The sequence below is a fragment of the Lytechinus pictus genome, chromosome 16 (genome assembly GCF_037042905.1).
Source record: "Lytechinus pictus isolate F3 Inbred chromosome 16, Lp3.0, whole genome shotgun sequence".
NCBI lineage: Eukaryota > Metazoa > Echinodermata > Echinoidea > Temnopleuroida > Toxopneustidae > Lytechinus > Lytechinus pictus.
This window is the reverse complement of record NC_087260.1, coordinates 8,637,088-8,664,266: the sequence shown is the minus strand read 5'-3', so window position 1 is coordinate 8,664,266 and position 27,179 is coordinate 8,637,088. Positions and strand designations below refer to the sequence as shown.

General features: G+C 37.5%; 2 protein-coding genes across 6 annotated transcripts in view; one reads left to right on the top strand and one right to left on the bottom strand.

The window, feature by feature from the left end:
* The window catches only part of LOC129279171 (uncharacterized), a 21,426-nt gene extending 7,822 nt beyond the window's left edge, over window positions 1-13,604 (top strand). Inside the window, exons 2-7 of the mRNA XM_054915272.2 lie at window positions 1,656-1,955; window positions 2,389-2,656; window positions 3,532-3,659; window positions 6,913-7,074; window positions 9,972-10,115; window positions 11,233-13,604. Of these exons, the coding sequence (XP_054771247.2) occupies window positions 1,656-1,955; window positions 2,389-2,656; window positions 3,532-3,659; window positions 6,913-7,074; window positions 9,972-10,115; window positions 11,233-12,197 (1,967 nt within the window). The 3' untranslated portion in view covers window positions 12,198-13,604. The remainder of the gene's footprint in view (window positions 1-1,655; window positions 1,956-2,388; window positions 2,657-3,531; window positions 3,660-6,912; window positions 7,075-9,971; window positions 10,116-11,232) is intronic.
* Window positions 12,254-27,179, bottom strand: LOC135157044 (mucin-2-like). 5 transcript variants are annotated; one of them, XM_064111455.1, is made up of 20 exons: window positions 27,099-27,179; window positions 26,454-26,678; window positions 25,619-25,705; window positions 24,743-24,868; window positions 24,423-24,548; window positions 24,103-24,228; window positions 23,783-23,911; window positions 23,488-23,613; window positions 23,193-23,318; window positions 22,898-23,023; window positions 22,623-22,748; window positions 22,328-22,453; window positions 22,008-22,133; window positions 21,688-21,813; window positions 21,368-21,493; window positions 21,055-21,180; window positions 19,364-19,462; window positions 18,975-19,091; window positions 14,722-15,027; window positions 12,254-14,498 (listed from the first exon to the last, which is right to left on the bottom strand). In XM_064111455.1, the coding sequence occupies exons 1-20, from the start codon at window positions 27,136-27,138 to the stop codon at window positions 14,362-14,364; spliced, it is 2,652 nt and encodes an 883-aa protein (XP_063967525.1). In that variant the 5' UTR covers window positions 27,139-27,179; the 3' UTR covers window positions 12,254-14,361. The 5 variants fall into 5 exon arrangements, with proteins under 5 accessions (XP_063967525.1, XP_063967526.1, XP_063967529.1 ...); XM_064111456.1 differs by having other exon boundaries at window positions 23,783-23,908; XM_064111459.1 differs by lacking the exon at window positions 22,008-22,133.

Below are 27,179 nucleotides of genomic sequence, written 5' to 3'. Positions count from 1 at the left end.
GGAAGTCAAATTGGTCTTGAGAAATTTGGAAAAAAAAAGTAAGAGAGAAAAAAAAGGTTTCGCTACAAAGTGAAGGCCATTTTGGTAACATTTTTCAATTTTTACACATCTTCCAGAATATTTGGGGGTGCTGCGTTGGGCTTTCGCGGCGGAAGCCAAAAAATTTAAGGGGGGGGGGACCACCAAAATTTTGACAAGCAAAAAAAAAAGAAAAGGTTATCAACCTAAAATTTTAGGGGGGGGGGGGGACGTAGGAAAAAAAAAGGATTTCAGGGAGGGATCACCAAAAATTTTTGACAAGCAAAAAAAAAAGAAAAAAAAGAAGGTAATCTGAAAAGGCTGAAAAGGGGACAAGCTCTTGGTCCTCATATTGAATTTTTTAGGTTTTGACTTTATGGTTTTTTTTCGATGATGACAACGACGACAATGATAACGATTTTTCTAATAGAACGGTAGTGTTAATGATGATAGCAATAATGATAATGGTGAAAAATCGTAACAATATTGATAACGGAAAGTATTTCAGTTCAACTCATTGGAAAAACAATGACACAGGAATCAATACTTGCAGTAAAAGCATAATTTGAATTCGTGTTCCTAGCATTATTACGAACTTGAAATAAGTTAATTTTGCCAAATTCAACCTTCCTAGTTAATGGGGAAATACGATTTGTTGAAGAAGTATTAATATCTGTAATTTTTTAAAAAGTTATACCACGTTCCCACTGTTGCGAAATCCGTTACGATACAACCACTAATACGACCTCTCCACGATTAAAGGCCCCCGACTGGTCTAGTCTGCTATGCAGACTCTGAATGGCTCGTGAAGTGGGATCTGCAGCTGGTTTGCGAAGCAAACCAGCCTGAAAGGGCGAGCGAAGCGACATCTGCAGCTCTAGTAGACCTAGTCTGCTATGCAGACTCCTTGAATCAGCTGTGATACACACACTGCAGATGTGGGTCTACAGTTGTAGACTACGACTGGTCTACCGTCCGATTTGGATTAAAACGCGTTTTGCTCATTTTCTGAAAATGTGAATGAAAAGTATCTTTTTATTTGAGGTTTATATTAACTGAGAGAATTATAATGTAACGATTCTGGATGATTACAGACCTTTATTTTGGAGCAAAGGCCAAATTATGTTTCAAATCGTAACCAATCGTACGATTGCTATGACGTCATTACGACTAGATATTGAATTCGCTTTTATTCTGATAAGGAAGATAGCATAGTCACAGATTGGAACATAGGTATTCGTGCGATGGCTTAGAACATTACACAGTAAGATATTCCATGTCTCAATATTAGCACCATACTATGTTTTATTCCAAAATCGTGTAGCAAACCACTCGTAAGGTGTGCGGTGGCCTTAATGCCACCGTTTTAATCGTGGCTCGAATCATGACAATAGGAACTATAGTATTACGCCTCGTCCCCATTGTAGTGCTATCCTTTACGAACTCTACGTTTGGCCTTTCGTGACTGATCGCGACAATTTTTCGACGATCAATACGATTGTCACGACTGAGCTGATATAATCTGATACGATCTGATATGATCACTACGATAAGACCACATTGTCAATCGTGGTGCGATTCGTCACAGTGGGAAATAGGTATTAACTATGTTATGTTTCGAATCCTCGTTCCCACAGATGAGGTCAATGGCCTTTCTTTTCTGCATGAGACCTCGCCCCTCGTGTTCTCGACGGAGTGCGAGTATCGCGTTCTCCAATGCAGGAGCATCAACTTCTGCAGGATCCGGTGGTTCTTTAACGGGATCCCCTACGATTCATGGAGCCTGGGAGAGGAGTCCGACACGAAGTATCGTCTGGAAGATCACAACCAAACCATCAGGTTTCATTCTACGGATGTTGACGCAGAAGGAACGTTTACCTGCGTGGTATCCAACGGCTTGAGGAATATCACCCGAAGCATCGATCTTAAAGTCCAAGGTAAACTTACACTAGAGGAGGCAGAGGGAAGGGAGGTCGTGAAGGATAGGCATTAAAAAGGATATATGTTGTCATAATTTTTCAACGAAAGAAGGAATAACAGTAGGCCTAATGTTGAAAATTGATTTGACAATTTTTTCATTATATTCGGACCCGAAAACTAGACATTTCAATTACTTTTCGTATTAATTCCATAGACCTCTCTAACTTCAAGCGCGAGCTGAAATCTTTGTATAATGACTTCCAAACAGGATAGCCTGTGTGCCGTCATTGCCTTCAATAAGTATATCGCAATCATGATTGAAAAGGCCAAATAATTTTGTATTCTCTCTCCCTCTTTACATTTCTCTTCTTTTCTCTCCAACTCTCTCCGTCCCCTCCCCTCTCCCTTTCCCTTCCTTCCCCCACTCCCCACCCCCCTCTGTCTCCACAGAGGGTATATGGCTCAACATGCCCACCCCGTACCAGTCATCCAGTCTAGTGTGTAAGAACCAGACAGCTCTCCTCGGTGGGACCGCGTCTTTCTTCTGCCAGTTCAGGTACCGAAGCCCCGGAGCCTTCCTCCAGCACAGTTGGAGAAAGTTTAACGACACCATCCAGGGTTACGAGTTAGTGGACTTCTATAACGCGCCTGGTACGGAGTTCTCGGAGGGAAGCAGCAAAGACGATGAAATCACCACCCAAAGGAAGAAGTGTCCCGGGTAAGCTCCGTTTGTTTTCTCATCATTAGGAAGTTTTAGCAACTGCAACAGGGACGGATATTCTACAACATAGTAAATATATTGTCCGTCAAATCACAATAAACAGCTGAGAGGTCTTTGTCGAAAATTGGTGAACCGGGACAGCATCGTCTTAAGATTTGAAGCTGGTGAAAATTCACAAATATGTCGTTTGTCCAGAGTCCAGGACGAACCTGCTGTTTCGATTCACCAATTTTCGACAAAGACTTTTTTGTCATTAAGGGCTTTTGACAATAGATTCTCAATGCTCCAGAAAGCGCCTGCGTAGTGTTGGGATAACTCCCTGCTAAGCTGGTAAAGCGCTATCCCACAAACGCTATCAGCCCCGTAGCTAGGATTGTTTTTTTTTACAGGGGGGGGGGGGGGGCGGAGGGGGAGTTCAATTTATTTAAAGGTTCGATCCGGTTTTTGCCAGTATGAAGGCCGGAAATATTTTGATCCACATTTCCCCCCGATCGGCAGATAAAAGCTAATACTAACCTTGAAACTCGATATTCTTAGCGCTGTTTGTAATCATGACCAGGCTGGGAATATAAATAAACAACAATTATTTAATCGCAAAGCGCGAGGTGAAATGCTTAGCGACTTAGACCACGGGCCTGGATATTTCATAAGAAAACAGAGAAATAAATTGAACAATGATAAATTGAAAATATCTTCCGAGTTGGATTTAGAATAGGAAAGTTATTGCATTTCGAAGTTTCGCACATTTTGTCACAAAGCAGTTATTATGATAATTTTTTTTATAATAGCCAATGAGAGAGTTGATGATAGAAATAATCAAAGAGCTACATTTTTGTAATGTTTTACTCAGAATAATTTATTCATAATTACAGGAAGCCTCCTAAAATTTTGTCTACATGGTTAAACATCACGAATGTGACTGAAGAGGCATTAGGAATGTACCAAGTACGATGTCGGATTGCACAATTCGTAACCAAAGTCAACCTAACACTCTCGCTTGGTAAGCCAACTACGATTTCCGTACGACCTAACGAAAAAAGACACCGTTTTAACTACGATTCACTTACGATGACGGCCTAACTTCAATTGTAATTTTTCATGTTTTCCTATAATTTTCTTTGTCACTGATTCCTTCATACTTGTTCTTTTATTAATAAAAAATACGTTTTCATCTTCTAGTTGCTTTTGTAGAAGTAACTGTTGCAGCTCCCTTTCCCTTGTACTTCCTCTCCTTATTCTTTTTATTATCTTCTTTTGAGTGTTTTCTTCTTCTCCACCTCCTTCTTTTCGTTCTTTTCTTTTTCGTCTTCAACTTCTTCGGTAATTACAAAAGGAAGGAAACCTGTTTTCAGAATAGATTTCAAATTCATTAATTATTATCATTATTAACTCGACTTGATCTCTTCTCTGATTTGATACCAAATACCTAGCAAAGCGTTCACGTATGGGAGAATCAGTTTGCTCAGAACGTCACGTTTGAATCGGAATGTATTTTCATTCAGTGATAAGTGAAAGAAACTTATACCCCCGTCACACTTATTTGGAATCAGCAGGAATCGAGCAGAAGCTGGAAAGAAAAAATATTCAAAAAATCTAGAAATTTTTGGGAGGAACTTATGAATTCATCAAACTGGAGTTGAAATTCAGTAAATTGACCAGGTGTATCATCATACACTAGTCAAAATGAACCGCAATGGAGTCAGATTGATAATTCGTGCTACGTTCTTGGACATTCTAGGGGCATTCTAAATATTCTGACTGCATTCTGAGTGCATTCGAAATATTTTTGTCATTTCTTTTGGCCGTCCCGAAGGTTTTGGTCATGTTCAAAACATTCGAGGGGTATTCTCGAACGATGTTGGAAGTAGATTTAAATGACCAATTGGTGGTCAAACAATCGTCCTTTCATTCAGGCCAATTCTGCTTGATTCGGAATAAGTGTGATGGGGGCTTTAACAAGAAGAATACAAAAAAAAATAATGCTGATCAGCTGTTTGTGGAATTAGCTCAGTCGTCGTATCGTTAACACTTAATCTTGTCCCATTCCTCAGCGGCAACTTTGTTTTGACATTAAAATTTTAAATCCATCTTCCTCATGATTAATCAGTGGCGTTAAGAGCAAAAAAAAAAAAAATGAGGGGAATGGCAGACGCGGCATATTGGATGCCGAGAATGAGCGAAATTATCAAGTTTTTAATACAAAAGTAAAAAACATTTATTTTGTGATAATAAATAAAATGATAATAATATAGGATTTGTATAGCGCACGTATCCACCTTGCTAGGTGCTCAAGGCGCTCATATATTACCCTGGCTAAGCTAGTCTACCGATTCTGGTGCGCACAGTTTTTTGAGGAGTTACTTCCTGCCGGTACCCATTTACCCCACCTGGGTCGAGTGCAGCACAGTGTGGATAAATTTCTTGCTGAAGGAAAACACGCCATGATGATGGCTAGGATTCGAATCCACGACCCTCTGTTTGAAAGGCGAGAGTCAGAACCACTAGACCACGACGCGCCAACTGATAGATGTTGACATAATATTTAGAAAATAGTACTTTTCCTTTTCCCCTTCCTTTTTCTTCCATTTCTCATTTTGTTCATTTGTCATGACTTTTTTATTTGGGGGGGGGGGGGGTCCATGGACCCAAACCCCCATCTTTTCGCCAGTGGGATTAATGCGTGAAGTGATCGCCTCATATCAGCTATTGGCATATAGACGAATAATGGAAATTTATGTTGATGTAAAACGAAATATCAGAATTCAATTTCAAATTCAAATTTGCTTTATTTCATTTTCACAGAACAAATTTTGCTTATATAAAGAATGACATTCTTTCTGCGTCTTACTACCAGCATACCCCACCCCCGATTCTGTCCATGTAGGTTTTCCCCCTGGTTCTTGTTAAAATTAAATGTTTAGCTTTTATTCCAGGCTCATTACACTGATTAATGAATTTGCTTATAAAGAAAAGAGAACTGAGAATCAGGTTTCTTTTTTTTAGGTTCAGCTGCACTTCTGTTCTGTGGTTCTTTTACCCAAAGTTAAATACCCGATGACATGACTGTATATCCAATTCTCACCTTGAACTATATGTTATGAGTATATCAATTCAGTACGTTTCCTTCCTCCTTCCGTCTGGATTCATCCTTATTTGACTCGTCTGAACATAATTCTATATATATATATATATACATCCGGATGATCCGGTTATGTTTAGACAATTTCCTCTTTATTTATCATCACGATGATGTTAAAGTGGAGTTTGAATTACTAATTTTGTAGATCCGGCCCATTTCACCTATCATTTTTTTTTGGTACAATAATGATAATTTAGCTGGATTGGGAAAGTGTCTTAGTTTGACATTCTTTCTGCTTCTTTCTACCAGCATACCCCCATTTTGTTTATACGGTGTTTTTTTTTAGTTTGTTGAAATTAAAGGACAAGTCCACTCCAAGCAAAAGTTGATTTGAATAAAAAGAGAAAAATAAAACAAGCATAACACTGAAAATTTCATCGAAATCGAATGTAAAATAAGAAAGTTATGACATTTTAAAGTTTTGCTTAATTTCACAAAATAGTTATATTCACATCCCGGTCGGTATGCAGATGAGGGAACTGATGACATCACTCACTCACTATTTCTTTTGTATTTTATTACATGAAATATGAAATATTCAAATTTAATCACGATTGTCCTGTTAAAAAAAGGCTTATTTCTCCCTGAACATGTGGAATTATCATTGTTTATCTTGTTATGGTTCAGTCAAGATGGTTCTTATTGCCAAATCTGTAAAAAAAATAAATATTGTATAATCAAAACAATAAAAAGCAATAGGTAATAGTGAGTGAGTGGGGGACATCGTCGATTTTCTCATTTGCATGTGACTAAACTGTGCATATAACTATTTTGTGAAAAATAAGCGCAACTTTTAAATTTCACAACTTTTTTTTTTTCGTGGGTTAATTACCTTATTTTTTTTGGTCGTTTGTTCTTTGGGCATGGTGTTGCCATCATAAAATAATGAAAAATGACCCATATTTAGCACATAAACCACAGTTACAATAAATAGTAGAAAGGTTGTATAAAACTAAATCAATATCACATCTGTCCATGTTGGGAGCTAAAGGAAATTTATTAGCAGGAAGTGAGTTCCAAAACGGAGTGGCCTTTGCATGGTAGGTTTTATTTGTTTCGTTTTCTATATGCTATTTATATTTTTTATATGTTTGATTTATATGCTTTCCAACAGCAACTACGGAAGAGCCTCTTGTTGTCACAAATACTTCTACCGTAGTGATCTTGGTTGTGACAATGATCATCGTCGTACTCCTTTTCATGTTGTCATGGAAACGATATGGCACAGACATCAAACTTCTGTTTCATGACCAACACGCCAAACAAGAAACAGAAGGTAAGACAATAATTTTATTTTATTCTATTAATCGATCCACCTCTCTCTCTCTTCATGGAGTTGTTTCTCACTGTCTTTCTACATTTAAGTATATTAAGTCTTCTCTCCGAAAAAAAAAGTTTTCAACTTTATTAACTCAACGGAAAAGTTTAGTCCATTGGCACAACACTGCCGACAGGGGGCGCACATACACATGTGATTCAGCCGTCACTCGTTTCGGGTTTGTCAAAAAAGTGTGGCTGATCACAAAACACCAAATTATGGGATATTTTTTAATTTCTCAAGATAAGAATGTCTCATAAAGCCGTTGTTTTAATTTTACCCGCGAAAATTATTATTTTTCGATGATTTTCTCGGTAATAAATGTAAATCTCAATTTAAGTTCATGTCAATATATGGATGTTAAAAGAATATACATCAGTTGACACAACATTAACTGATTGTATTTCGTCTTGCAATTAATGCTCACATAATATGACTTTCCAAAAGATTTAAACAAGCAAAGCTTGACGCAATAATTGAAGATAATAAAATACTTTATAGATATGGTTAGATCCTGCCTCGGCTTACTTTAACCTGGTTAGAGCATTAATAATAGAAGCTGAGGAGTGCCACAAGGCTCAATACTTGGTCCGTTAGTTTTTTCGAAATTTGTACTTCTAATGATAATACCAATATTTTGACTAGTTATTACAACACACATTTACAGTTTATGCTCTATATATAGGGAACTGTAATAATAGTCATTCAAATAAGCTTTCTATTGATGTAGAAAGATATGCATAGTGTATTTTAACAGTTTTAACCCTATCTAGGCCGGGGGGCTCGGAAGCCCTCGTCAACGATACGCGTAATATTTTCGCCGCGCGAGTTTTTTTACCGCGCCGCTCGCAGACTTTTTACTTTCAAGTCTTGCGCATCTTTTCGAGACCAAATTCGCGACGCCTGGGTGCGCGGTTCCGAAATTACACAACATTTTGTGAGTGCATTTAGATCGAGGTTGCTCAAAGTCAATGTACAAATGTACCAAGTCAATGTATACGAAGTCAATGCAAATTGTGTTTTCAACCAAAAATCATAAATGTATGATTATTTTTAGTTTTGCTGGTCTAAATGGATTTATTTTATGCTGTTTATGATCTCAAAATAGTCCCCGACAAAGTGCATCGTGAAAACAAAAGGTCCGAAAAACTAAGAAATACATAAGAAATTGAAAAAATATAATACATAACAAATTATCTGATATCGCAATTTTTCTACGTACACTTGCTAAAAACACCACAAAGAGTTTCTACACCAAAAATTAGGACATTTGGAACTTTATTTAGGGAGTTAGAGGAAAAAGTATGATTTTACATACTAATTATGCATAAACAAGCATAATAATTAACAACAATTTGCATGAAATAAATTAATATAGAAAGATCTCCCAAAATACCCGGCCTAGATAGGGTTGAAAGCTACAAAATATAATGTCCATAATTTGTAGTGTCAAGATTACTTTTATAATGAATTTGTAAATTTTCTCTTCTCTATTATAATGACGAGTAAGTTTATTACTTATCCAAATATTTCGATTATAAAAAAAAACCATATTTGATTCCAATTTCAACATACTTTTGCAGTGACGAATTTCAATTTGATTATTTTTTGACTAGTAAAAGTCAACAACCACTTCATGTTCGTATAATTTGCATTTTTCTTTGGTATAATTGCTGATTTTTGTATCGCCTGCATAACAGAGCGAGACTATAGGCGCTGCTTTTCCGACGGCGGCGGCGTCAACATCAAGGTTAAGTTTTTTAATGACATCATAACTTAAAAAGTATATAGACCTAGTTCATAAATAAGGGTAGTCAAGTATTACTAAACATCCTGCCTTGGTTTCAGGTCACAAGATTAAGGTCAAAGGTCATTTAGGGTCAATGAACTTAGACCATGTTGGGGGAATCAATATCGAAATCTTGACCTAAGGTTAAGTTTTTGAAATTACATCATAACTTAGAAAGTATATAGACTTAGTTCATGAAACTTACACATAAAGATAATGAAGTATTACTTCACATCCTGTTTGAGTTTCAGGTCACATGAATATGGTCAAAGGTCATTTAGGGTCAATGACCTTTGGGCATGTTAGGGGTATTTGTTGAATTTCCATCGTAACTTTGAAAGTATATGGATCTAGTTCATAAAACTTAGACATAAGAGTAATCAAGCATCACTGAACATCCCGTGCGAGTTTCAGGTCACATGACCAAGGTCAAAGATTAATTAGGGTCAATGGACATAGTATTTTATTATCATATGAATGTTTTCTTTTGTCAGTAATTATTCAATAGCTGTTTTCAAAGTCAGCACTGCTGCTACATCGAATCGCGTAATGCAGGCGAGACTGCCAGAGGCGGTCCACTTGTTATTATGTGTATATTATGTTTTAGATAGAATGGAATGAATATAATTATATTAAAGTTAATATATCATATAACTATACTGCTTTTGTGTCTGTATACTACCTCATTCGTTGTCTATTTTCTCCCTCTCTGTCTTTTTCCCCTTCCTCTTATAACATTCATATCCTGTCCCTCTCTTTCCAATATATCTATCCGGGTTCGAATCCCAACTCGCGTTCTTTGGCAAGGGGTTAATCTACATTTGCCACTCTCCACCCAGGTGTAGTAAATGGGTAATCTGTATGAGACAATTCCTCGAATGCTCGAGCGCCCGATCAAGGTAGCCGATGCTGAAGCAGGGGTAATAATAACGTTATCGTGTTAAGCAGGGTCCGTTGGGAGAACAGTTTTCGGAACTGAAGTGGCTACCCTGGCTAAGAATATGACGTTATTATTATTATTATGGTGATGATTATTATAATTTTCTCTCTGTATCTTATTCAACAGAAATTGATGACAAACTCTACGACGCTTACATCGTTTCGTGCTATGAGGGCGAGGATAGGTCCTTTGTTGAGAACATTCTTTGTCCCAGTTTGACGGATCACTATAAGCTATACATCCATGAGAGAGATAAATTATTTGGTTCTGGTGGGTTCAGCTCTTTATTACAATCATGATATAATTACATTAATTAAGGGGGGGGGGGGTGTTTCACAAGAGGTAAATGTGACATAGGCCCGTATTCTGAAGTCAGGTTTAACTTAGACCATGGTCTAACTCTGTGCTAAAATTATGGAAAGCCAAAAGGGTAAGAAATTTCCTTATATTGTATGTTTCCTATGTTAACTGTGCTCTTTCCTAGCTCGTGAATGGCGAAGAAGTCTATTTATTTATCCTTCCGAAGCAGTTAAGAATGATTTGAGAAAAAACGAGTTGATACATTGAAATTATACCACCATTGGCTATCCATAGTTAAACCACAACTTTAAACCTGTGTTTAAATTAAACTCGACTTCAGAATATGGGCCATAGTGTCATGATTATGATTACGACGACGCGCACATTGAATGTGATGCGCAATCTTATTGATTGATAAGAGGTAGCGAGCCGCGTTCTTAGTAATTTAGTAAATTTACTTTAAAAAAAACCCATTTAATTCCAATTTCAACACACTTTTGCAGTGACCGAATTTCAATTAGTTTTTTTGCCTAGTATAAGTCAACAACCTCTTTATGTTCGTATAATTTGCTTTTTTCTTTTTTTTAATTGCTGATTTTTGTCTCGCCTGCATAGCAGAGCGAGACTTTTCCGACGGCGGCGTCAACATCAAATCTTAACCTAAGGTTAAGTGTTTGAAACGACATAATAACTTAGAAAGTATATGGACCTAGTTCATGAAACTTGGATGTAAGGGTAATCAGGTATTACTGAACATCCTGCCTTGGTCATGATTATAATTACGACGACGCGCGCATTGTATGTAACGCGCAATCTTATTGATTGATACGAGGTAGCGCGCCGCGTCCTTAGTAATGTATTAAATTTACTGTATATGATATGGGAATCAGCTAAAATATACTTGCCTTATTAAATAACCTTTCTGACAGATTAGGAACTGTATGTTCCTTCATTTTCACGTAAAGGCTTTTATGATCATGCTTCTTTTATTCAGCAATTTTGGAAGCCCTTCTGTGGCATATGATTTTGAAGAATCCAAGATGAAACATTAATCTCTTTTGTACGTCTTGTAATCTTGTATCCTCAGTTGAAAGCGAGGAAATAATTGAAGCAATGACGAAAAGCCGGCGATGTATCGTGGTATTATCTGCTGATTTCTACACGCAATCATCGACCTCGTCATCGCAATTGACATCGGCAAGTAATCCATCATCATCAACGTCGCCATCATCTTCAGTGAAACTGTCAGATGACAGTATTCCAGAAAATCAGTGGCATTTATTTGAACTCCATTACGCATTGGACACCATGCACCCACACCTCATCCCCCTCCTCTACCGAGACTCAGGACCGACTTCCTTGTCGAACACCGATTCGAACGCAGAGCTGATCAATCACGTCCTCAGTGATGTCGAATGCATAAAATGGAAGCAAAAAGGAAAGACTCGTCTGGATGATTGGGCGATGAAGCAGTTGCGACTTCGACTACCGCCGCGTCGACGAGGAAGCGAATTCTCTCGTGGACAATCGTTACGTATTACAATGCCATCGTCGTCGTCACCGATGACGTGTCCATCACCTTTAGACACTCGTTGTACTGTAAATTTAAACCCACATGATCTGAGATTAGCAGGGACAGAGACGTCATGCCGTGACGAAAAAGAATCTCCTAGTTCGTCCGGGCATAATCAATCATCTCAAAGGTCACAACTATCCTCCATGCCATCGACGACGTCTCCGTCATCATCGTCCTCGCCAATGTCCTTATCATCCTCATCCGGTTTTGAATCGTGCCCAGCCAGCTCCCTATCACATCGCAGTCCTACTTCAAAATCATCGCTGTCTTCACGCAAATCGTCCCAATCTTCCTCGCCTGCACATTCTTCTACCCACTCGATCCATGAGTTCGAGCCTGAAAATCTGAACTCGTTCCAAGAGTATAGATCGAATCCCAACAGATTCAACTCTTCTCTTTCTGTCTTCAAATTCTTACCAAGATCAAAAAAGGAACCTTACTTGATTGATAACGAAACAAAACCAGGTTACATCTAGTATAATTATGTGAACTGTTAAAAGAAAACACAACAAGTATCCAAATTGGACAAATCTACTTGATATTTCTTTTAATCAGCTATGCTTGTATAAAATGAAATATTGCTTAGAGTGGTGTTACAGAATTGATCGTACTTCGTTTTTATACTCAATCAGTTTATCCCATTATTAAGGGAGTTAGAAAACTGGTAATGCAACACGCTAAAAATGAAAGGTTAAATAAGCAAGAAAGTATTGAGGAGTGAAAACCTTTTTCGAATTTTGCATTTTACCCCTTTAAATAGTTAGATCTTCCGTTAAATCTGTTCGTTTCAACTTTATCCTATCAAAGGTTGGATATGAAATTAGGAAACGAATGTCACTCATCCAATCTTTCAACTGTTGAATGAACAATATAATTTGAAAAGTGACAAGCCAATGTAAATATTGTCTTATAACTTCAAAGATGTTATGCTGGGTAATTAGCATGTTATAACTACGACTGTAAGATTGTTTAATGAATATTTCCATTACATAAAATGTCTTTACCTCAATTTTAATTGTAATGACCTTTTCGTTTAGAATTTAATGTTTATAATTTAATTATTTTGATTATATTTCTATTTTCAGATGTTTATTTTGAAGAATAAAATACGTTTTTTTATTTTTATAAATTATATTTGTAATGAAGAAGAACATACTTAAATTCTGATATCAAATGAATTCATCTTAGCCTCAAATGGTGCACTAAAAGCCTCGATTGTAAGTATTACAAAAATAATACTTGATTGTCTAGATCGTTGCTATATCGTTAACTCAACTTAATAGTCTATTGTTTATGATGGTGTATGTACAAATAGATTATAATGATGTAAAATAAAATGCAGCTCTTTCTGAGAGTGTCTTGGTTAAATATACAACTAAATTGCCGTTTCGAAAGATGTGGAAACTACAAAATATACACGACTTTGCCGTCTATACTGGCATATTTAGTATTCGTGCTTTCGCAAACACGGGAAACACATGATCTTACCGGCGAATTGCCATTTGACATTGCGCCAAGTGGACAAATGCCAGCAGGGGTCCGTTGCAGAAAGAGTTGCGTTTAAACGCAAGTCAAAAAATCAATCGCAAGTCCCAAATGCGCGCTGTTAATTGGTTGAAAATCAAGTTGCGCGTGATTTTTAGAGTTGCGATTGATTGCAACTCTTTCTGCAACGGGCCCCTGGTCTAACAGCCAAATGCATCATCATCGTTATCATTATACTTTAATTATCATTATTAACATACTTAGCTCTATTATATATTTTTCAAAAATTATTTCCATTTAAAGCAATAATAAGCAAAATATGCAGATACATAATTGTGTCGAATATCTTACTGTATCAGAATTTGCGAAAAAAAATTACAATCAACTCTTATCATCATAGTTATTTTTGTTGGTATTTTCATTATTGCTATAATGGTGACGATGTATCATCATCAATATAGTTGTTACTTCTACTTTTGTCATTATCGTTGTCGCAATTATGGTTATTTATATTATTGTTATGAATAGAAATCGTTCAAAAGGAATGAGTAATCACAGTGCCGTTACCTATTACCAGAGTCGATAAAACACCAGGCAAGATTACTCCTACACACAAACAAACAAACATCCACCCACCCTTACCCCCCCTCACTACTCCCCCACACACTCCTACGCACACGCACACACACCCAACCTCACAGACACACACGAACGGCTGCAGGCAGCGGAGGGAGAGGGGGCAGATGCACCCCCAGAATTCTTGAGAACTTTTTTTTAATGAAAGGACTAACAAAATTCTCCAAAAGTGGGCACGAAATCCTTCAATTTCACTTTAGAAAATGCAATTTGAGCGTTCCCATGACAGGCTCGTTTACTTCACGCTCTCGCTTTGTACTTTTTTTTTTCGATTTTTGTTCAATGCGTCCCGCCTCCAGGAAAAAAAGTAAAAAAAAAAATCCGCGTACGGCCATGAATACACGAAAACAAACCTTTTCCAAACCTACTGAATTGAAACATAACAAAAAAGAATCTATAATCATTTTCTGGTGTGTCAAGTATGACAATGCTGGAGACCTAAATGACTGGTGAAATTAAGAAATATGAATCGATAAAACTGCAATAAAGTAGTTTTATCTCTTGGTCAATATTTGCTGTTCACAGAATGACTTGGCACACGGTTTGAGGAATGGATGCTTTGGCGTGATAGTTGAAATTGAACCATTTGACCTCACTAGAATAATTTAGTTGGTAGGCAGTATCACCGTTCCCGGTTGGCTCAGTAGTGTGCCAATCTGAAATAAAGATAAGATCACAACGGAAAAATGTGAGAACTGGCTATGATGATGACTAAATTAGTATAACAACAGTTTAGGCAAGAAAGCACGCTCCAAACACAGAGCATGCCTATATAATTAAATAGATTATTTGTTAAACAAACAGAACCAAGGGAAGATGAAAAAAAATCTTCGTCCTGCAAAAAAGGGGTTGATTAAGGTTACAAAGTGTCAGACTTACTCCTGTAAGTTGAAATTGTCCCGTTCGCGTCTTTCTCACATATCCATACCCCTCCAGTGTGCATGTCATTGCAATTGATCCAAATCCTTCCCGCTCCATCCTCGCCGGGAAATCGTTGAACCACTTCATCGGCTTCGTCTTGACTCTCTGGAAAAAGCATCGATGGTCGCCGATTCACGGCCTCGCCATAAAACCGCACTGTCAGAGAGCTACACGCTCGAATAGCCACGGTCCATGTTGTGTGTTGATGCAGAAATACGTAGTAGCACTTGTTTCCGTAGTAAAACCACTTTTCAGGACAGATAACTGCAATAATGAACAATAAGGACAGAAAATTGTCATAAATAAACTACCATATTCACGTCTATCGACGGCAAATAATGTATCTGGGTCAGGGGTGCAGCTTGGTATGGTGGCCCTGAAGGGACATCGCAAATAGACCAAATCGCGAATATTCACGACGAAAGTGGCGACGAAATTCACGACGTCGCCAATTTCGTCGTCAATTTGAATATTCACGACGAAATTGGCGACGAAATTCACGACATCGTGAATTTCGTCGCAAATTATTCACGACGAAATTAACGACGTCGTGAATTTGTTTTGCTTGCCTGGGCGGTATGCGGGTTGAAACCAATTCGTCTGCTGCGAATTCCTCCACTCACAACAGGGTCTACATTCAATTAGTCTAATGCAATTCTGCCCATTAACTTTTCGCCTAACAACCATATGGTCCAATAACCATTTGGTCCAGTCATCACTTCGTCTAATCACCAGTTCGTCTATGACCATTTCGTCTCATAACTAGTTGGTCTAATATCAATTTTATTTTCCTTAATTTCACCCAATTAACACTTAGTTCAATTAGACCAAATGGCATATGGAATAAATGGCAATTGGACCAACTTGGTTATTAGACGAAATGGCAGTTAGACCATGTGGAAAGTGGACGAACTAATGGTAGACCAAATGATAGCAGACGAGCTGGCATTTGACCAATTGAAAATAAACCATTGAAACGACAGAACGATGTCCACTGCTATCCATATGCATAGCCGGATCCAGGGGGGAGGGGGGCCTAAGAAGCCCGCCCCCCTCCTATTGGCGGAGCAAAAAAAAAGGAAAAAAGGAAAGAAAAAAAAAAGGAGGGAAAAGAGAAGAGAAAAAAAAGAAGAGGAGGAAGACGAGTGAAAAAAATAAGATGCGGGGAAGAATAAAAAAAATCTTTCATGTCACTATATAAAATTTTCGCTCGCGCTTCGCGCTCGCATTGCCTGTTAGGTGTTCCAGGGGCGGATCCAGCCTTCGCCAATAGGGGGGGGGGCCGGAATTATTTTTTAGCCATATTTTCCCCGATAGGCCGCTCGAAGATCATTTTTTGTTTCTGTGAAGGGGTGGTCTTCTTAGCTTTATTCTTATAAATCAACATAAATATATAATATCATAATCCTTATTTATATAATGTGAGCGCAAAGCGCGAGCTAAATTTTTTTGGAAATCTTATGTATTTTCCCTAAAATTTGAACATTCTGGGCAATGTTTGTTTTCCTAAAAAAGATGTGTATGCAAATAAATAATTACTACCAACGCAAAGCGCGAGCAGAAATGAACTGGTGGAAAAGGTACCTGTTAAAGACTGCATGCAGTTAGTCATGGAGACGTTATATATTTCAAAAATCATATAATGCGAGCGCGATGCGTGAGCTGATTTTTTTTGACATTTTTACCTAAAGAATGGAAATTCTAAGGACTTTTTGTAACCTAAACCGAATAGGTATATAATAAACAATTGATGCGAGCGCGAAGCGCGAGCTGATAATTTTGACATTTCTACATAAAGAATGGAAAATTTTAATCAATTTTTGTAATCGTGAACAGGATAGCTATATAACTAGACAATTGATGCGAGCGCGAAGCGCGAGCGGAAAAATCGAGATTTAGACCTAAATACTGGACACTCTATTCATGTTTTGTAAATTTTGAAAAGAATGAGTAATTCCTACATTAATGATGCGAGGAAAAGCGCGAGCAGAAAATTGTTTTTATTGTGATCTGAAACTGGATAATGATTTAAATAGAGAACAAGTTGAATATCTGAATAAACATGCGCGCGCGTATTTCATATTTAGACCTAGAATCTAGGCATTCTAAATACATCTCTCATCATGAAAATCAAAGCGAGCGCGAAGCGCGTGCTTAAACTATTTGATATTCCGATCTGAAAAAAAAGAGTCAATTTCAACTCTATATTTCAAGCACTTTGTAAGAAAATTGTAAGGTGGATATGGATTGCACAGAGCTGATTTTTTCATTATAATTACTTTGAGTTTTGACATAGGACAATGTAGGATATGTAGGTACATCCTTCGGACATGTAGGACATGTCATCATATGAAAATGATGACTGTCTTTCTATTCCTCTTGCTAAGCGTGAGATGAAACAAAAGGGACAATTCAATTATTAAATTAATATCTTATTCATTAATGCCTAATGAGGGCGCGAAGTCTGATGACATTTCAAGCACTTTTGTAATTATAAATAGGATGCATCATTTAATATATTTTTAACAATTAATGCGAGCGCAAATTGTGAGCCTATATCTTTGTATACATTGTCATGAAAAGGGATTGTATAATCAATATTGAGACATACAATCAAAATGCGAGCGTGCAGCGCTAGCTGATACGTTTTGACAATCAGACCTGAAAAGGGATATTTTGAAAACTTTATGGAATACACGAAAATAATAGGTACCTGATAAATCGAAATTTGCGAGCGCGCAGCGCGAGCGGAAAATATTAATATTCAGACCATAAAAAACTCATATTTACCATGTTTACAGAGCACTTTTTAAAAATCAATTGGTAAATCACGCAAAATAATGAAACTTTGAATTTCAAGATGAAATATGTTTTGTATATTGACTTCCAAACTTGATATTTAAACTCTATATTGAACAAGATATGAAAATCACCCAACAGGCAATGTGAGCGCGAAGCGCGAGCGAAAATTTTATATAGTGACATGAAAGATTCTTTTTATTTCCATGTCTTCCCCTCATCTTACTTAATTCACTCGTCTCCTTCTCTTTTTTTTCTACTCTTTTTTCCCTCCTTTTTTTCTTTCTTTCCTTTTTTCCTTTTTTTTGCTCCGCCAATAGGGGGGGGGGGGGGGGGCCTCGGCCCCCTCCCCCCTGGATCCGCCTATGCATATGGATAGCAGTGAACATCATTCTGTCGTTTCAATGGTTTATTTTCAATTGATCTAATGCCAGCTCGTCTGCTATCATTTGGTCTACCATTAGTTCGTCCACTATCCACATGGTCTAACTGCCATTTCGTCTAATAACCAAGTTGGTCCAATTGCCATTTATTCCATATGCCATTTGGTCTAATTGAACTAAGTGTTAATTGGGTGAAATTAAGGAAAATAAAATTGATATTAGACCAACTAGTTATGAGACGAAATTGTCATAGACGAACTGGTGATTAGACGAAGTGATGACTGGACCAAATGGTTATTGGACCATATGGTTGTTAGGCGAAAAGTTAATGGACAGAATTGCATTAGACTAAATGAATGTAGACCCTGTTGTGAGTGGAGGAATTCGCAGCAGACGAATTGGTTTCAATCCGCATACCGCCCAGGCAAGCAAAACAAATTCACGACGAAATTGGCGACGAAATTCACGACGTCGCCAATTTCGGCGTGAATATTCAAATTGACGACGAAATTCACGACGAAATTGGCGACGTCGTGAATTTCGTCGTGAATATTCGCGATTTGGTCTATTTGCGATGTCCCTTCAGGGCCACCATAGCTTGGTAACTAGAATTTAACTTCATGAAATGAGAGGGGGGGGGGGCGGTGAGTACTGACGCCTGAAAATGCGTACCCTGCAAACGGGGGAGAACGGGTTGCTCAATCTTAGGAACAGTTGGCAAGACGTATAAAAGGGGGTCCGAAGGGCTTCATATACCCATTTTGCCATTATACTTGAGTGCCCCTCCTCCACAGGATATGTAAAATGACTCTCTCTCTATCTCTCTCTAAAAGAAAAAAGAGTGAATTTTCAATCGCTTTTCACTCCGTTGGTAGTGTCTTGTGAATTTATAGTTAACATAAATTTCAAATGTTGAAGGGATTAAAGTTACCAAACAAGAGAAATTCTCTCTTAATCTAGTGAATTTATTCCGAGATTTTATTCACTTTTTTTAAGGGAGGAAATCTTTTTTCTCAATTGCATACTTACGAAATTCACAGTGCGTTCCAGTGTGTCCTGCGTTACATGTGCACTTATACATCGACGGTGCTGTGCTTGAGCAAGTACCTCCATTTCTACAAGGCTTGAGGTCACAGGCATTAAGGCCTAGAATAGAAAGAGCAGAATGGAATAAAAAATAACCTTTTGTGTTTTCGATGGGTGAATGGCATGTGCGCTGTCATTGGACCTCAAGATCGAATTTTCTTTTGAACTCTTCTTGGACAAAGTAATTTTCAGGAAAAATCTCCAAGATCTCTTAAATAGGTTTACCTGCCTACTATCCCTTTGTGCTGTTACATGTTCTTTCTTTTATTATAGTTTTTTTTTCTTTCTTTCTCTCTTAATGATAATCAAAACCTTGATTAAACAAAACCTACTTGGTTGACTGGTGTTAGGGTTAAATATGGTGGTCCAAGCTTCTGTAGACTCCGATTTGATGGTCGAGGATATTTGTGACGTATAATTTGTTACAATCGCTGTATAGGATGAGATATATCAAATTGAATGTATAATGCATTTGAATAACTTATTTTTGTTGTTCAGTCCTTCTTTTAAACACCCGCAAATCGGTCACAAATTATAAGTTACAGGCCTAAAATCATATCATGTAATATTTACTCCATTTACTGTAGAAACGCTGTTTAAAATGATAAGCACCTTGTTTAAGCCCGTCACTCTAACAACTATTTTTTGTATGTTAAACAACTGTTAAACATTTTAAATCGACTTGTTCAAAAGTTTAAATGACTTTTTCACGTTGTCTAAAAGTTCCAATAGGAAGTTTAAGCCCGTCTTTCTAACATCCATTTTTTTAACAGTTTTAAGCAATTGTTTATACTTCCCCCAAAAATCTAAAATTTCAACTTGTTTAAAAGTTCAAACAGATTGTCTTAAAGATAAACAATAGTTGCCATAGTGACGGGCTAAATCAATGTGCTTAAAATTTCAAAGCAGCGTTTTGACAGTGTACAACAGTGCTTCAACATGCAAGAAATTTTCCTTGTTTTGGGGAATATGACGGAATTTTTGACACCGCAAGGATTTTTCCAAGGAATTTTGAAAATTCAAGGAATTGCGAGGAAAAATGAAAAAAGTCAAAAAATGTTCAAGGAAATCAAAGTAAAAATCTAGGAAAATAAACTATAATGAAATAAATATGAGAAAATGTGCAATTTTCACCTAATACAAGGCTGGATATCAGCCTAGCGAAACCGTAAAGACGTACGCATCACGATTATATGGTTATTGTCAATGATAAAAGATAGTGCTGGATATTTTTTTTTTTTTTTTTGAATAATATATAATTGAATAATTTTGAATAATATATCATTTTTGGATATAAAAAAAAATCTGCTAGCGCTACGCCCTCGCATTATTCTGCATGAGTCCTTGTAAAATTATTGATCCTTAAACTGCCCCCTTTGACTGGGATCGATTGATCGATTATTAAAATTAAATAAGCATGCTATTATCATAGAGCTTATTAATAATGCCCCGTTTTCAGGTCGGAATACTAGAAATAAAATTAAGTTTTGTACCACACAACACTCCCCTACAGATGAGTGAGAGGGTTGGGGCATGAACCCCCCCCCCCAAAAAAAAAAAAGAATGGGGGAAGGGGGTAAAATATCATTTTAATAATAATCTGTTAAAATATAAGACAATACATACACATACACACACACCCTCACACACACACGCACCCTCACCCTCCTTCACACACACCCTCACACACACCCTCACCCACACACACACACAAATATATATATATATATATATAAATATATATATATAAAATCAATACAAGGAATTGTAACCAAATCTAAGGAATTTTCGAAGCTCAAAAAGGAATTTAAGTTTTAAGTTGTGGAAGCACTGGTGTACAAGGTTATGTTCAATCCAAAGGATATTAAGAACATTAGTCTAGAACCTTAATCTGGGGGCGGTAACACAAACCTTAGCATTCATCGTAGAACATTTTTAACTATTGATTACAATGTACAATTAATCATGAAAATCAAGCGTAAGATTAATCACTTATCATTGTGTTACGGGACCTTGGACTTACTTGGTAGAGTGGTTTGTGGTTTGGGAGAGGTTGTCTCGGGTTCTGGAGAAGAAGTTGATGTGATGTTTTTGGTGTCAACATTCTGTCTTGTAGTCATGGTAGTCGTCACAGAGCGAGGGAGAGTGACTGCAGTAGATAATTATAATTAATGCATTATCATTGTTGTTTGAACCTTAATCTAGGGGCGGTAACACAAAACTCAGCATTCCTCGTAGAGCATTTTTTAACGATTGGTTACATTGAGTACAATTAATCATGAAAATCAAGCGTAAGATTAACCACTTATCATTGTGTTACGGGACCTTGGACTTACTTGGTAGAGTGGTTTGTGGTTTGGGAGAGGTTGTCTCGGGTTCTGGAGAAGAAGTTGATGTGATGTTTTTGGTGTCAACATTCTGTCTTGTAGTCATGTTAGTCGTCACAGAACGAGGGAGAGTGGCTGCAGTAGATAATTATAATTAATGCATTATCATTGTTGTTTGAACCTTAATCTAGGGGCGGTAACACAAAACTCAGCATTCTTCGTAGAGCATTTTTTAACGATTGATTACATTGAGTACAATGTACAATTAATCATGAAAATCAAGCGTAAGATTAATCACTTATCATTGTGTTACGGGACATTGGACTTACTTGGTAGAGTGGTTTGTGGTTTGGGAGAGGTTGTCTCGGGTTCTGGAGAAGAAGTTGATGTGATGTTTTTGGTGTCAACATTCTGTCTTGTAGTCATGGTAGTCGTCACAGAACGAGGGAGAGTGGCTGCAGTAGATAATTATAATTAATGCATTATCATTGTTGTTTGAACCTTAATCTAGGGGCGGTAACACAAAACTCAGCACTCTTCGTAGAGCATTTTTTAACGATTGATTACATTGAGTACAATGTACAATTAATCATGAAAATCAAGCGTAAGATTAATCACTTATCATTGTGTTACGGGACCTTGGACTTACTTGGTAGAGTGGTTTGTGGTTCGGGAGAGGTTGTCTCGGGTTCTGGAGAAGAAGTTGATGTGATGTTTTTGGTGTCAACGTTCTGTCTTGTAGTCATGGTAGTCGTCACAGAGCGAGGGAGAGTGACTGCAGTAGATGATTATAGTTAATGCATTATCATTGTTGTTTGAACCTTAATCTTTGGGCGGTAACACAAACCTCAGCATTCTTCGTAGAGCATTTTTTAACGATTGATTACATCGAGTACAATGTACAATTAATCATGAAAATCAAGCGTAAGATTAATCACGTATCATTGTGTTACGGGACCCTGGACTTACTTGGTAGAGTGGTTTGTGGTTTGGGAGAGGTTGTCTCGGGTTCTGGAGAAGAAGTTGATGTGATGTTTTTGGTGTCAACGTTCTGTCTTGTAGTCATGGCAGTCGTCACAGAACGTGGGAGAGTGGCTGCAGTAGATAATTATAATTAATGCATCATCATTGTTGTTTGAACCTTAATCTGGGGGCGGTAACAAAAAACTCAGCATTCTTCGTTGAACATTTTTTAACGATTGATTACATTGAGTACAATGTACAATTAATCACTAATCTTTGTGTTACGGGACCTTGGACTTACTTGGTAGAGTGGTTTGTGGTTCGGGAGAGGTTGTCTCGGGTTCTGGAGAAGAAGTTGATGTGATATTTTTGGTTTCAACGTTCTGTCTTGTAGTCATGGCAGTCGTCACAGAACGAGGGAGAGTGGCTGCATTAAATAATTATAGTTAATGCATTATCATTGTTGTTTGAACCTTAATTTTGCTCTTCTTCGTAGAGCATTTTTTAACGATTGATTACATTGAGTACAATGTACAATTAATCACTAATCTTTGTGTTACGGGACCCTGGACTTACTTGGTAGAGTGGTTTGTGGTTTGGGAGAGGTTGTCTCGGGTTCTGGAGAAGACGTTGATGTGATGTTTTTGGTGTCAACGTCCTGTCTTGTAGTCATGGTAGTCGTCACAGAGCGAGGGAGAGTGACTGCAGTAGATAATTATAGTAAATGCATTATCATTGTTGTTTGAACCTTAATCTGGGGGCGGTAACACAAACCTCAGCATTCATCATAGAACATTTTTTAACGATTGATTACATTGAGTACAATGTACAATTAATCACTAATCTTTGTTTTACGGGACCCTGGACTTACTTGGTAGAGTGGTTTGTGGTTTGGGAGAGGTTGTCTCGGGTTCTGGAGAAGACGTTGATGTGATGTTTTTGGTGTCAACGTTCTGTCTTGTAGTCATGGCAGTCGTCACAGAACGAGTGAGAGTGACTGCAGTAGATAATTATAGTTAATGCATTATCATTGTTGTTTGAACCTTAATCTGGGGGCGGTAACACAAACCTCAGCATTCATCATAGAACATTTTTTAACGATTGATTACATTGAGTACAATGTACAATTAATCACTAATCTTTGTTTTACGGGACCCTGGACTTACTTGGTAGAGTGGTTTGTGGTTTGGGAGAGGTTGTCTCGGGTTCTGGAGAAGACGTTGATGTGATGTTTTTGGTGTCAACGTTCTGTCTTGTAGTCATGGCAGTCGTCACAGAACGAGTGAGAGTGACTGCAGTAGATAATTATAGTTAATGCATTATCATTGTTGTTTGAACCTTAATCTGGGGGCGGTAACACAAAACTCAGCACTCTTCGTAGAGCATTATTTAACGATTGATTACATTGAGTACAATGTACAATTAATCACTAATCTTTGTGTTACGGGACCTTGGACTTACTTGGTAGAGTGGTTTGTGGTTTGGGAGAGGTTGTCTCGGGTTCTGGAGAAGACATTGATGTGATGTTTTTGGTGTCAACATTTTGTCTTGTAGTCATGGTAGTCGTCACAGAACGAGGGAGAGTGGCTGCTGTAGATAATTATAATTAATGCATTATCATTGTTGTTTGAACCTTAATCTTGGGGCGGTAACACAAACATCAGCACTCTTCGTATGGCATTTTTTAAAGATTGATTACATTGAGAACAATGTACAATTAATCATGAAAATCAAGCGTTAGATTAATCACTTATCATTGTGTTACGGGACCCTTGACTTACTTGGTAGAGTGGTTTGTGGTTTGGGAGGGGTTGTCTCGGGTTCTGGAGAAGAAGTTGATGTGATGTTTTTGGTGTCAACGTTCTGTCTTGTAGTCATGGTAGTCGTCACAGAACGAGGGAGAGTGGCTGCAGTAGATAATTATAGTTAATGCATTATCATTGTTGTGTGAACCTTAATCTGGGGGCGGTAACACAAACCTTAGCATTCTTCGTAGAACATTTTTTAACGATTGATTACATTGAGTACAATGTACAATTAATCATGAAAATCAAGCGTAAGATTAATCACTTATCATTGTGTTACGGGACCTTGGACTTACTTGGTAGAGTGGTTTGTGGTTTGGGAGAGGTTGTCTCGGGTTCTGGAGAAGAAGTTGATGTGATGTTTTTGGTGTCAACGTTCTGTCTTGTAGTCATGGTAGTCGTCACAGAGCGAGGGAGAGTGGCTGCAGTAGATAATTATAGTTAATGCATTATCATTGTTGTTTGAACCTTAATCTTGGGGCGGTAACACAAACCTCAGCATTCATCGTAGAACATTTTTTAACGATTGATTACATTGAGTACAATGTACAATTAATCATGAAAATCAAGCGTAAGATTAATCACTAATCTTTGTGTTACGGGACCTTGGACTTACTTGGTAGAGTGGTTTGTGGTTTGCGAGAGGTGGTCTCGGGTTCTGGAGAAGAAGGTGATGTGATGTTTTTGGTGTCAACGTTCTGTCTTGTAGTCATGGTAGTCGTCACAGAACGAGGGAGAGTGGCTGCAAGAGAGAGAGAGAGAGAGAGAGAGAGAGAGAGAGAGAGAGAGAGAAACCCCCCATTAATTATGGTGACTATATGACTTAAAGTAGGCCCTATTAAAACATAGAGAAGTGGGGTGCTCTTATCGCCGTTTATCAAAATTCATTTATTTCACATCTCTATATATTACAAATACGATACAGTATATGGAGATCAATCAATCAATCAAATGATTCCTTAATAGAATAAAATAACATGAATTGTAAAATGTGGACAAAATAACAAATTACATATTAAGGCAATAAATGGGAGGAAGTAGCAGACAGCCAATAGGCCTATCTACGCTACTCCCTGATTAAAATTCATTACTGACACGACTGATAATCTTCCTATTAACTACTTTGAATTTCCTTACTTAGCATAAGTGCTAAGACCAGGAAAACCCATCGATAAAGTGTGCAAGAATGCACAATTTAATGTAAGTTTTCTTTAGCCTTTTTCGGTAAAACAAAGTGCCCCTCCCCTCCAAATTTTTACTTGTACCCCCAGTTTGTTAATGCAATAAATACACTATTGTTGTATATTTCATTCCTTTTTGGGTCATGTACGTTGATTTTTTTAAAGAACATCTAGGCCAATCTATCATGTATTTGTTTTTCATCCCGTGTAGTGATGACGTCCAAACCTCCAATAAAGATATACGTAGTCCACACTTTTCTGGTAAAGATGACAAGATTCTTGTCAAATCAAAACATTTAATCATCACTTACCAGAATTCTCTGCTGGACTATGGCATTTGAAACCGATCATAGTCTCCTCACACCAGCCGTTTTCACATGGATTACTATGACAATCTGTAAAAAGAAAAAGAAATCACGTATGTACGTGTTGGCGTATTAATAGTTTCTAGTTTAATTTCTTAAAGTGATAGATAATTCAATTCAATTCCATGAAATAATTCAATTCTATATTTCATTTCCATCCAAAGAAAGTTATATAAATGAGATTAAAATGAATTGATTAACATTTTAAAACGCAGTAAAAAATATAGCATATGGAAATGAAAATGAGGGGATACAATAAAGCAATGCTTGTAAAATGTGGATCCCCCTTGAAAATAAAAAAAAATGGGTACTTAATATTGTTAAGTTTAAATACGAAAAAAGATGAAAAGAACGTGGAAAGATCAAGCTACATTTTTTTCTAATGGAAATCATTTGCATTCTAGTCGTTTTTCAATGAATATTGTTTTTTTTATTGAAATTTATTAAAATGCAAGTATTAAATGGGTTCAATTGAAGAAATTAATACTTATTGTGGCCACAAGCATGAAAAGTATCTGACCTTCGAGTCGAGTCTGACCCCTGAGGACCAATCTAACCCCAGGGACCAACTTCTGATCCTCGGGGTCCAATCTTACCCCTGAGGAACAATCTGACACCACGGACTAATCTGACCCACGGGGTCCAATGACCTCCCCCTCCGGACCTATTTGACAACCGGCCCCAGGGACCACCCCAGGGAGCAAACTACCCAAAATATCTTGATCAATTCATCAGAATTGAAATAATGTTCAAGACTGAACATGAGTCTTTAACTTTCCTGGGAGTCGACATATTCGATGTCCTGACACTCGCTTCTTGGGTTGGCTCTCGCATCCGTGTCCCTGTGGTAGGGAAGATGGAATCATCTTCGGGATACTTGGCCTCACCTCGCCATTTTCACCAAGCATTTGTGGACAGATCTCAAACATTGGTATGGTGTAGTTGAGATTGAAGCCCTCGCCGCATGATTCACTCCCTCTGGTTGCCATGGCAATACGTGTCATTTCTACAAAAGTGTATTTTTTTAACAGTGGAAATGTCACATTTATTATGTTTCCATAATGTATATAGAGGTATAGACAAACAATGGTACTTACCAGTGTTTATTCTATTTCATCATCCATTGGAGATTTCTACTTTAACGGCTATTTTCAAGAGGCCCTCATAAATGTTTGAATTGTGATCCACAAACAGATATATATACATAGTTCCTTTAAAATTAATATTAGCTTAAATTTCATTCTGTTTTGTCATTTACGTTGATTTTTGTTTTAAAGAACATCTAGGCTTTGCTATCATGTATGTGATTTTCATCCCGTGTAGTGATGTTGTCCAAACCTCCCTTATAGATACGTACACAAGTCCACACTTTTCTGGTAAAGATGACAAGATTCTTGTCAAATCAAAACATTCAATTATCACCTACCAGAATTCTCTGCTCGACTATGGCATTTGAAACCGATCATAGTCTCCTCACACCAGCCGTTTTCACATGGATTACTATGAC